General features: G+C 38.3%; 2 protein-coding genes across 2 annotated transcripts in view; one reads left to right on the plus strand and one right to left on the minus strand.

The window, feature by feature from the left end:
• frem1a (Fras1 related extracellular matrix 1a) overlaps positions 1-12,921 on the minus strand; it is a 43,359-nt gene extending 30,438 nt beyond the window's left edge. The window contains exons 1-2 of the mRNA XM_044341570.1: positions 12,867-12,921; positions 2,953-3,082 (exon numbers count right to left, since the gene is read on the minus strand). The gene's annotated coding sequence lies outside the window, so the exon portion shown is untranslated. The remainder of the gene's footprint in view (positions 1-2,952; positions 3,083-12,866) is intronic.
• LOC122973447 lies at positions 5,638-10,379 on the plus strand. Its single transcript, XM_044340981.1, has 2 exons — positions 5,638-5,923; positions 9,964-10,379. Exons 1-2 carry the CDS (start codon positions 5,638-5,640, stop codon positions 10,377-10,379), a joined length of 702 nt encoding a protein of 233 aa, XP_044196916.1.
• Positions 12,922-12,932: the final 11 nt, after the last annotated feature.

Raw genomic sequence — 12,932 nt, forward strand, 5'->3', positions numbered from 1 at the left:
TTCTAACTGATGTGAGTCCCAGTGAGGAGGCAGCAGATGGGAGGTGGGAGTGGTGGGAAAGGTCCTAATGTTAAGCTGCCCGGAGCACTCTGAGGGTCCTTTCCCTGTTTGCAGTTGATCCTTTTCCTGTTTTGGCAAAGCTTCATGTTACAGTTGCCATACAATATCATCTCAACAAGATGCAAGCAGGGAAGGCGTCCTGTTTCCTGACATGCCTGGTTCTGTGGATTTAGATCCTGATCATATGAGCAAATACCACCACTCTCACCTTGAATTAACCTCATGTGTCAGGAGTGAACCTTTGCTGTTTTCTCTACTGACATGTCATTTAAGAAGAGGCTCAGCACCTGCTGAATGTCAAAGCCAGCAGGTCTAATGACAGGCTAGATGTGCATTCCTATAGTAAGCTCATGGGTCGGCAGTACAACATGCACTGCCTAATCCAAACAAAACCGCAGTGTTGGATGGTATATAGTACCACTCTCTCCAGTTGATTCATACCCTCTTAAAGGGGCACTCCACCTATTTTACACAGGATGTTTGCCTGTTATGAGGAGTACTTCTCAGCCCATGAAAACAGCTATTTGGCTCTGGAGGGAGCCCACCAAAGTCCTACTAAACCAGCATTTAAAACTGTGACATTTTGGAGAGAAACCAATACATTTGAATGGAGCAAAGGAAATATTTACGAATCTTTTATGCTGAGTTTAACTTTGATAAACTTGCTGTAACAGTTCTCGCCGTAAACCATCCCAACAGTGCTGACCTTTGAGGTAAAACAGAGCCAGAAAGTCTAAAACAGCTGTGTTGCACCATCCTCTTTTATATAACCCTGCTCTGCTGGAGTAAAAACCATACCACAAAAGACACATGGTTTGCACACCGTAATGAGACAGGAGTCGCACAACTATATCTCTTTAAAATAAATTAAACTGTGGAAACTTGTCTTGTTAGCAACCAAGCTACCTGGCTTGAAAAATGACAGCAAGCCTGCTAGTGGGGTCCCACATAGTTTTGGCATTAAGATGACAACCATTAACTGTGACATCTCCGGTTTGACTCTGGCCAGGGACCTTTGGTGCATCTCCTTTTCCTTCATTTCATCTCTCTACTATCTGTTAATAAAGGCTTGAAAATACCCAAAGAAATAGTATGTGACAACCTAGTGCTAGTATGTTTTCTAGCTGGCTAGCATGTTCATATTAGCTCACCAGGACTAGTAGTATGTCAACTAGCTGTATGAGTAGTCACTATGTCACCAAGCTTCTAGTAGGCTACCACATATTTTGCGAGGACAGGGAAATGAGTATTGTGCTACTTTCTGGTGTGACCAGGCCTTAAAGCCAACTGTAACCTTTGCTGAACAGTGGCAATTACAGAAAAATAGAAAATGCTTAACAGTAGCAGAAGAGTGCAGTCAGTAAACTGACTCAGTAATGTCAGTTATACAGCAATATCCATCTAAAGTTTGCTTACATTAGTCCACATAAGCTACTTGTCATACCAGACAAAACAAGGCTGGAGCTGAAAAACCTTGAGTGTGCTGAGCTGAGCAATGGTGCGTTTTATTGATTATGAATACAGCTTTTTATTTGTAAGAGAATTAACACGCAACACACTTTTTTCCAGAAAAGTGTGTGTTACAAACTAGGGACATAGAGTCTGAAAGAGGGGGTTATTTACCAGGTGATAGCAAAAGATGCTATCGAGTTGACCCATACCAAGCCTTTTAAGTTGGGATTCATTCCATGATTCATTTCCAGAATCCATGGATAAAAGAGAATTCCTCCAAATATTTCTCCACTAATCTTCTGTTTCTTGAAATAAAAACTGTTCTGTGTATGTTATGAATTCTACAGAACAGTATGTGCTCAGTACTGTTTAGGTACAATACATGTCTGAGATATTACTGTAAGCATTAAACATTTTACATATACCAGCTGGTAAAAAGATAGCATGCGCTTTCTGTCTCTTTACAGCTTTACCCCCTCCTCTCCTTGGAAAGGTAACACCGCACAAGCATAAAATAATATTCAAAGGTCATACATATCATTTAGCATCTCATAACTCTACACTCACAATAAGAAACCCTTCCATAACAGGAGAATTTTATCAATATTATCTTGCCTTTCCCAAACCACAACCTAGTGATGAACACAAAACACACGGCGGCAGGATAATGTGATGTGTCATGTAACAAGTGGCTTCGCTCCACAGCTGGGAATGTCTGTTACATCCATTCACAGCAACGCTTCTTCTTCTAATCTTAATAATGACAGGGCCCCTAGCAGCCAGCAATTTTCAAAGAAAGACGAGCCATCGGGGAAGAAGAAGGCATTCTGCTGAAAACATGAGCGGCTAACATTTGGCTGCCATCCAGCATAGTCCAGAATGTGCAACAGAAAGCCTTAAAAAACTCCCAAACTGCAAGAAAGAGGAGGTAAGTATGTGATGAAAAATGTGCCGGTGCATGTTACAGTGCTGTTGAATAACAAAAATGAGTGAGTTTGTGCAGTTTAGAAATTATTTTGCCTTTACATACAGCATCACTGATGATGGTGGGTACTTGAGACTATGATTATATTAAACGTTAATAGCCATGTTAGTGAAATATCAGTATCTATGAATCCATACCTTGTACTGACAAAAGATTTCAGACATTTAAAATACAGGAGTTCAGTGAGACAACAATTAATGGGATCTTGATAAGACAAATATTTTGACCTAAAAAGAGGCAGATTTGAGGCAAATTATAGTTTATGTTGAGAGAGAGGGAAGAGAAACAGATGCTACAGAGACAGAGACAGACTTCTGGTGCAAATCAAAATAATTGAAAAGAAAAAATAACTGAAAACTGAATGAGAAGAAGAAGACTAACATCGTATTTTGTTCCCTGAACAAGAAAGGTCCCCAGAGATTTCCACACATACACACATTTAAACATGTCCTTACCTGATCTGCTAACATCTGGCGCCTCCTCTCCTTCTTCTCGTCCTTCCGTACCTGGCTGCCTTCCTCTGCTTTCAACAGTAACTACCTCATTGACAGAATCGTACTCTGTCCTCAGAAGCAAACTCCACCCCTGAGAGAGAGAGAGAGATGAGTAGAGAAGGAGAGAGAGGGAGGGACAGAGGCTGAGGGCAGGAAGAGCTGACTGTGGACGCCTTCCTCCTCTTGTTGCTGTTGCTTGGATCAGTAATCGGAGCGGAAAAACCTAAAGACAAAGAGTGGCCTCTGAGATCAAAGTCTTGCTCAAAGTGCCTGGTGGTTTCAGCAACAGCTTTGTCATTATTGGACAGAAGTGGGAAAAAATAAAAGGTTTAACTGTGTGGTAATGTAAGGAAAAGACCTAAGGCTTCATGTAAGGATACATTCCCTGTAAAGCAAGAGAGCAGTGGTGTGAATAGTAACTCTGAAAAAAGCGACTTGGACTGTCTGATACAGACTTCTTAATATCATATCTATATTTTGGTCTTCAACTTTTAAAAAAGTTATAGTTAGTATAGTGAGTGTATTTGTCCTGGACCTTGGGGGCTTCCTTTAAGCTGCACTCATCAATATTTTTATATTAACAATGGATCAAATGAGTATTAAATGACAATTTTCTTCAGATGATAGTCTATTATTTTTTTTTGCATCTGTGCCTGTTCAATAATTTCCTGTCTAAATGAATGTATCTCCGAGGAGGAGAAGCATGTTCATGCTGATTAGAAGGCGTAGTGCAACTTTGGTGCTCATTTTCACACAAAATTGCAATTGTACTAAAACCTGCTCATTGCAAATGCTCTTATCACATCCAAATGTTTGCCTCTTACTACGAAATGCAGACGCACAGCAATTTTTGTGGCTTTAGACACAAATCTCTCCAAAAACACATAATATCATTCATTAATGTTCAGTTTTTCTTCTTTCAGTTTACTACACATTTGTTTTTGTCGTCTCCAGATTGATATGTGCACTGGACCACACATTGTAATGTGACTGAGGAAGATTTTTACCAAGAATATGATCCACAGGAGAGTAATCTGGTGACCTGCACTTCTAAAGAAATGTCATTACTGATGTTCTGTTTGATTAGTGATGAGTTCACCACAACAACTTGTAGAATGTCCGATCTTGTCCGTGCAGTTGATTAGACACTTGTAGTCATAACACAGCAGCAGGAATGAAACCTGTGTTTCATCTACAGTCATTTGAGGGAGGGGCTATGTGTAATGTTACTCACTGAATGCACAGCAGCGGATACTTCATTGATTATTTCAATCTCTTGACATGGTGACAGGAACAGTCAGGATCTGGAACATCAGGTGCTTCATAGTGGTGAACTTTTTTTTTCCCCAGAGAGACCCCAGCCTCACTTGATGCTGTTTTTAAAGGGGATGACAAGAGCTCATTTTATTGCTTGTTACTGAAGGTCAGCCTGACGACTCTCTCTGCTGATTCTGCATTCGTCTTACTAACAATGCATTCAGCCTCTATTACACGCTGTTCCCAGCTGCACCTGGTTTGTGACAACGCCTGTGGTCACCAAAATCGAAAAAATGTGCTGGTCATGCCCATCTGTGTTTGCACCTGGAGAGTTTGCTTGCATATGTGTCTGTGTCTTGTTTCAGAAAAACAGAGCCCACTGTAAGCAAGGCATTGCATTGCTACAAGACTTACTTAGCAGGGAACAATGGAGTACAAAGGTAACTCTAAGGGAAAAAATTGGGATTTTAAAGAATGAAATCCAAATATTTGAGAGAAAGTCACAATGTTACAAGAAAAAATGTAATAAAAAGGTAATATTACAAGAATATAGTTCTTGAAATAAAGAAACCCTATTCTGGTAATACATTGACTGAATTCATATAATAAGATGACTTTTTTCGTATTACTACAACTTTTTCTCATAGAATTACAATTTTTTTGTGTAATATTACAACTTTCCAGTAAAATTACTTTATCTTGAGATCATATGACTTTTTCTTTTATCATTTTTTCATAAAATGATCACATATTCTTGTAACATTACATCTTTTTTATTGTAAAATTATGAATTTATCTGAACATGTTTTGACACTTTCTCTAAAATGATGACTTTACTCTCATAATATTAAAACTTTTTTTCTCAAAATATTTTGAGTTTATTCTCAAAATCTCAAATTTCTGTCTCAACACAGAATTGTGTGGTTAATGAAAAGAATCATGTCCACCTCTTTGTCTTCAATGTTCAAAGATGAACAAAACATTACTGTATTTGTGAGTTAAACATGCATCTCACAATATATTGAGACTGCAGTCATTACCCTGTGGTACCTTGTTGTTCATGTCTAATCTTCTGTTCAAGTCAAAGTAGAGTTTTTCCAGTCAGTGCATCAACCCAGTGCTTGCTTGTTGAGAGCGATGCAGGACTGTGGCTCATTACAGTCCATGGTAGAGTGTTTGTCAAAAGGAAGTAACATTCCTCAGCTTCAGTGGGACTGCTTCACTAAGTCCTGACAGCCCCTGCGGTTCCTACATACCTACTGTATTAGTGCACAGACTGTTACACGACTCTGGGTTAGGTGGAAGTTTCAGTAGCACTTTCACAGAAAAAGAAGTGCAGATACAGCGCAGGATCATATCAGACGGGCTGAAAAATAATCGAAACTCAGAATGGTCCGAGGAGTGTGTTTGGGATTTCTGGATGTAACGCTGGCCTTCGTCCTGCTGTGTTCAGTCACAGGCTTGCTGCTGATGGAGCACCGCAGAGATGCAGAGGATGACCAGGAGCTCGACAAAGCTATTTTGGAAATGCTACATATCAATAAAGTGTCTGCAAGCCATCAGGCCAAACCACATCCCTACATGAGGAGGATCTATCAGCGTCTGGACTCACTGGAGGCTCAAGACTTTGGGAGATCAGATGGAACGCTGGTGCAGAGTTTTCGGAGTGTTGATGGTACAAATTTGATATCAATGACCCTGTTATTTTAAAGTAATAATCAGGAATGTTAAATTTCCTACTTTCTTTCAAAAACTGGCTTTACACAGTGGTCAACCTCATCTAGATCAGCGTTTACACTTGTTCTTCTATAGCTGGTGCTCAGTGTCTCTATCTTAGAATAAAATCCTCAATTGTAGAAGTAATGATACATTTTACAGTACATTTTCCATGTAGCCAGATGTGCAACATGCTTAAAACTTACCAAATATGAAGACAAAAAGAGTGTCCTAATTCAGTACTAGATGGTGTACTTAAAGTATACTTATGCAGTATGCAAAGAATTAATGTACTTTAAAGCTGTATTATTATTATTTCTTTTTGGCCTCATAGTTAATATGGTGAACATGTTAGGAAACAGTTGCCTGTTCACACAGTCAGCATTCATTTGGAGTCAGGTTTCTGTCCTCCTGATGAATACAAGTCCAACACTCTCCTTTTAGCTCTGTTTTGGTCTCCGCCAACCCCTGAGAAAAACATCTGACTCTTAAGCTGCTAAGTGCTCCAGTATGTTCACTATTCACTAACTTTCTCTGTCTACTGTTTGGTGCTGGGCAAGTAGTGTTCAAATTCAAATGCAGTATTGAATCCACTTATCAAATCCTTTATCAAATTTGATTAGATTTACCTTATAATATTTGCAACTCAAAGATTGCAGTTTTTAGTGGAAGCCTAATTAACCTGTACCTGAACAGCAGAATATATTTAATATTAATAAAATGTATCTGACACATTTAATTAACAGCTGTAGTCTACTGTATATCACCAGCTATTTACTCCAGGTACTAAAAGCCTGATTAACAACTATGAAGCTGATCAGATTCAATTGTTGACAAGTCAAAGTTTAACTGGGAGATTCTTCAATTGACATGAGGTGATCAGCTGATCTAATCTGCTGCTGGTGATGGCTGTCATTTTAACCAGAGACAACAATGGTCAGCTAAAAATAGAAGTTGCTATATGTCTCCTATTGCTCTTTGCTAATAAAATCAGAGAGAGGAGAGATAAAAGTTTTGATAAGATATTCATTAGCATCTGAGCATAAAGAATCCAGGTATTTTGCTGATCAGGACCCAGATCCTGAATGCAATACAAATGCTCTGAAGAGATGAAGGAAACTGAGATGGTGATAATTCTGTCTGTCAGTTTGGTGCAACCCCTTTCACATTACATGTAGACATTTGAGCAATTGTTAGTATAAAACTAATAGTGCAGCTTTAATATTTTCTACTTCCAGGAAATATACAAGACAAATATCAACTGCAAATTTGGAGGATTATTGCTAATTTAAAATGTATAAAATTCACAAATAGCAAAAATGTTTTTACACAGATGTATTGATTAATATTTTTTCTCAAGCTGAGTTAAAGTCTCCATCAGCCTCCACAGAGTTTGAAACTTTATGAACTCTCTCTTTTCCATTTTTGTTGTGTGTTACACTGTAGGACACCATTGTCAATCAAAACTCCAATAATTTATTATTATGCTTCCATAAATTTGGTGGAATTGTGTGACACAGATAACAAAGTATGGTCAAAATTTAGGCAGCAGAGGCAGAGATATCCTGACTTTTAGTCCCTATTATGCTAAGCATGTCAGGTCGGGGAAGCAGGAGTGGACCCAAACGCAGAGGCCGGAATGCAGATTTGACGAAAATCTCCTCTAATCTTGCAATGGTCAAGAACAGAACAAGGCAAACAGAGCTGAACAGAACTAGCAGACAAAACAAATGATCCAACCAGGCCTGAACAGAAAACCAGGGCTTAAAAAGAAACTGAACTAAGGAGAAGATGAGGTGTAGGTGGGGAGATGGGTGGAGAACTCAGTAGAGGGGAGTGAACATACAGGGAGCTGATTGGCTGAGGAAACACAGGGAGCAGGGCAGAGCTGATGAGGCTAACACAGGGCAGGTGTGGGGAAAACTGAGCAGGGCAGGGCTAATGAGTCCAAATGCAGAGCAGGTGTTGAGGAGGACATGAACACACAGGGGAAACACAGAACAATAGAAAACCAAAACCCAGAAAACACAATACTCTAAATACAACCCATACCAACCCGGTACCCAGAACCACCATGAACCTAAACCCAAGAATACAACACGCCAGGCTAAACAACAAAAGGCAATCCAAACCCACCACCCAAATATAACAAGAAAACCCATATGACCAGAGAGACTAAACACAAATCAAACCAGGAAACTCCAAAGAACACAAAAACACAAAGAGACCAAAAAACACACAAAGTCCAGGCAGGGTGTGACAAAGCATAATAGTCCCTTGACACTGCATCCCACACCTCTCATAATGCATCTCAATAATGTCTTTTCTTAGACCCTCCCTGCCTGATAAATGCCCATGTCTCTTAAACTCCACACCTCCAGTTTGTAATGCAGGTTTTCTGATTGCTACAAGCCCAAACTGAAATAACCCTGATGGCATCATTATGACATCATCAGAGTTGTTCTCTCAGACTACTGAGAAACTTTCACAGGCTTTTTAATTAGTGGGTATGTTATACAGATAAAACTAAAGATAAAGGACCATACCAGTTTTTTTTTGTTTGTTTGTTTGGTTTTTTTGCATGTTCTAGCCTGAACTGTGTATATTTGTTCTGAAATGCAAATCACCTGCACTTTATATCGCAACAAAACATTTTGCAAACTATGCTGCTTTATTTAAAATTCCATACAATCTGAAAATCAATTAGCAAACACTTGAAACTTGCTTGAGTTGCCTAATTGAGTTTTTGCAAATGAATGCAGATGAAATGTTTATTGTGATGGATTACAGAGCCCACCAAGTTTTGAGAGTCTGCTAATTGATTTTCATTCTATACAGACAATAATAGAAACAAACTGATGTCTGGAATGGTAGTAAAACTACATTGGACACACCTTCCCATTTACTTGAATGACAAAGTTTGTCCAAACTTTTGACTGGTACTGTATATTTGTAATTAAAGAGCAAAAGCTTGCCAACACACTGATCCTTAAAGGGGACCTATTATGCTTTTCCTTATTTTCAGTCATATATATAATGTTACAATGTCAAGTGTTCATATTAAACTTGGCCAAAGTGTCAAATAATGAGGTAAACGTATGTAGAAGTTATCCCTGTTAGCAAAAAGCACCGGCTTCAGACTGCTCGGAATGCTTGGTTTCCAGCGTTTTTTTCTACTTTCAGCCCGAGCTGACGTCAGTTCATGACGGATTTCTTTATATCTTCATCTGCTCCACGCACAGCATGAGTTCACTGCTCCGCTCTGCTAATGTTATGGTATTTTTCCATTTTTTGGGGGCAGTCACGCCAAACCATGACTGGAGTCGAGCTGGCATGCTGTGAGTTTTTTTTCCATTACACAGCACGGCAAAGTAAAATTAGTAGTTTACCTGTTGGTAAACATCATCATCACTGTGGCTGTTACTGCTTTGTACTATTCCTCCCAGCATTATTTCTAACTGATCTGCTCAACAAAGAGCTCCAAATATCTCCAGATGTTGTTGTGTTGACTGGTTTTTAGCACCGATAATGAAGCTCTGCTAATTCATGAGGAACACATTTAATTTTCTATATATTCTTAACAATAAAAGTCCCGTTATTTAGTAATTTAAAAGCTTTTAATATGAAGCATTTCAGCAGCAAATGTTGGGTTTTCATCAGCAGTAACTTAACACGACTCTGATACATGCTGCCCCTCTGTAGGCTTCCAGAAAGGTGGCCAGTCAGAACAGAGTGGGCTCATCAGGAGGGGTGCCTTAAAGAGACAGGAGTTAAGACTGCCTGTTAGAGACAAAGGCTGAACTGAGGGACTGATTAAAGGGCCGGTATAAGATAAATAAGGAGGGACTATGAAACATGCAAAGCTACTCTAGTGGATGCCCAGAATAAAAATATAAGCTGGAAATGAGCACAATAGGTCCATTTTAAAGGTGTTTTTGGGGTAACTTTGACATTCTTAACTAATTATTTCCTTTTCTTTTTATTCTGTGTCTCACCCAGGTCCACATCACGCTTCTCCAGGATGGATCTGGTTCAATGTCAGCAGCCTGAACCCCTCAATGCTGGGTGCAGAGCTGGTTCTGTTCAGGAAAACCCTACACCCCCGCCCCCTCAGCGTGACTGTCACCCTGCACAGTGTCACTGCTTCACAAAGAGCTCTGAAGGAGAGTCCAGCCCTTGAGGAGAGACTACTGAGCCTGGACCAGAGACCCTCAACTGGATATGATGTATTTGATGTGTCAGCTGTTCTGGCTGTGAAGCCTCTGGAGATGGTGGGCTTTCAGCTGCGCTATACAGACGAGAGTGGAAGTCTGGTCCTCCATGAAGCCCTAACACAGAGCCTATACTGTCTGAACAGAGGCTCTCTGAGTGAACCCTTACTGGTGCTTTACCAAGCACACCCTCTGCAGGTCTGACACTGCCACTGGGACCACTGTACAGTGTTCATATTCTTTTTAAAAAAAAAAGTAAAACTATCTAATCTATTCAGCATTATCCATCTCTGATATTATGGTTATTATGTTATAGCACAAAATAGTTCACGAAGTGAGGACAGAATATAATAATGGTGAGGTTGAAGTGTTGTGACTTTGAGACAGACAAAACCCTCTTGGGTTCCTTTTTAAAAACTGTATATGTTTATTTTAGGGCTCTATGAACTTGTAACAGGTGGGGATGTGTGTATTTCCCTAAGAAAAGTTATCCTTCTAAATATCACTAAAGCGAACCAGCCTTTATTTTGACAGTTGTGTTGTTGTATCTGACCTGACACTGGTAGGGTTGGTGATTGTTATGACTGCTGCCCTCTAGTGGACACAATGTGTAACTACAATAAAACATTAAACTGACGTGTCAGCTAATACAGACAGTTATTGTTGATATCAACGTGTAGCATTAATGTCATTATAACAACAGTTACATCAGTATTGGTAATAGCTTTATAAATATGCAGTTGCTTTAATTAGAGTCTCCATCTGGACATGTAGCCTGTTAAGAAATAATCATCAAGCCACACAGAGTGGCAGTCTGATGCTTCCTGTGAAAACATTCAAATTAAATGTTGGCGATCAATATGAAATGACCAGGTGAACAAACAAGCAGAAATGATGAGCATTCTTGATGTTAATCATCTGAAAAAACTCACAGTGAAACATTAGGAATTAGTTTCTCCAATAGAAAGTAGTTCCAAAGGCCAACATCTGCATGGCGACAGTAGATAGCAATAGAGGTGAGGAAAATATATTTTTTAATTTAGGTGAGCCAAAAATAGTCATGACTATAACTAATATTATTTCATTAACTACAAAACAATATGAAGGTCAGTATTCAGTGTTTTGCTCAAGGAGAGTAGAATTTATTTCTGGTTTTCATGTACAAATTTGTTTTGTTTTTTACATACATAAACATATGAAAAAAAGAGACCGAAGGCAGCTCAAAACAGTGAAATAAACCAACTTAAAGTTCCCTTTTTTCTGTGTTGGCTGGAGCAGCAGCTTGTGATGCCTTTTAACACACTGTCCTTCTATGCCAGTCTTTCATATTTGTTTAATGTTATTTTCAAATGTTCATTTAAACTTACTTAATGTTTTCAGTTCCTCACCACAGCTGTTCCATAAATGATCTCCTTCAACTACAATAAATGCTACCTTTGTGATCGTTTTGTTCACCTTCATGTACATTTGGGTGGTAATTGTAGTTGATAAATTCACTTGAAAACTGCTGAGGTGATGAGATATATTGTACCTAATGACAGGTTTATGATTCCATTCATCCGAGGCTGTATTACCAGCCAGGAAAATTGGGCAACTGTTAACGGTTTGTCTCCAAAAGCCCCAGTGTATCAATAGTTTGTGATAATGTGATTGTGGAAATTTGTTTACACTGTACTTTAGAGGTTGCAAATTTCCTTAATTTTACTTATTATTACTTATCATTATTACTTAATATTGGTTCCTGGTTTCAAGCAGCCATGTGTCAAAATTGATTTCATTATTTTAATTTATAGTGGGCTGCAATTGTATATGTCCCTGCTGTCCAACTCTGATACCATTTTGATCTGCCATCGTTGGACCACTCTCTATTATCTGTAATAAAGAGTTCTGCCCTGCATATCTATATACATGTAATCACACAGAAATGTCCCGACAGATTCAAATCCACAACCTCCTTGATGTGAGGTAACAGTGCCAACCACTGAGCTATATGCTGGCCTATAATTATTATTATTATTATTATCACCATTGAGGACACAAAGTCATTTTAGATGTTTTAGACTAAATTTGACTATTATTAGGCAAAAAATAAATAAATAAATAAAATAAATTACGATGATAATTTAAAGTAATTTTCCACCAGAATTGCATGGGCTCCTGCTGGGGGAATTTGACTCATTCTAAAACCCTGACTGTGGCCTTGGTGATGGCAACAATTATTATCATTATTATTATTATCATTCATTACTTTTTTTTTTAAAATCAAGGCCCATAACCACCATTGAGGACAATGAGGTCATGTCCTCAGTCATATTATTTAGACCAACTTTGACTGTTTTAGGAAAAAAAAAAAAAAATTAAAACTGAAAGAAATTTTCTACAAGAATTTCTTCAGAACATCAGAGAATAATGTAGGAATATAACATTTTCTGAAAATACAATTTAACAGTTAAATAAATGACAGAGGGCAACTATTTTGATAGCAGACCATCAGCCATTACCATAGCTTTTTCACTTTTAATAATTTTAAATAAATGTTAATATTTTTTAAACATGGACTAAATGATAAATCAAGAAAATTATCACCAGATCAATCAATAATGAAAATAATCTTTCAGTTGCAGTCTTAAACTCTTGTATACATGTTTTTGAACTATATATATTTTAAATATACATCTTAAATATTCTTACCTTAAATATTTTAAAATGGTTGGCAGCTTTTCAAAAGGATATCCTATTATTATTGTTGTTATTATT

The sequence above is a fragment of the Thunnus albacares genome, chromosome 22 (genome assembly GCF_914725855.1).
Source record: "Thunnus albacares chromosome 22, fThuAlb1.1, whole genome shotgun sequence".
Lineage (NCBI taxonomy): Eukaryota > Metazoa > Chordata > Actinopteri > Scombriformes > Scombridae > Thunnus > Thunnus albacares.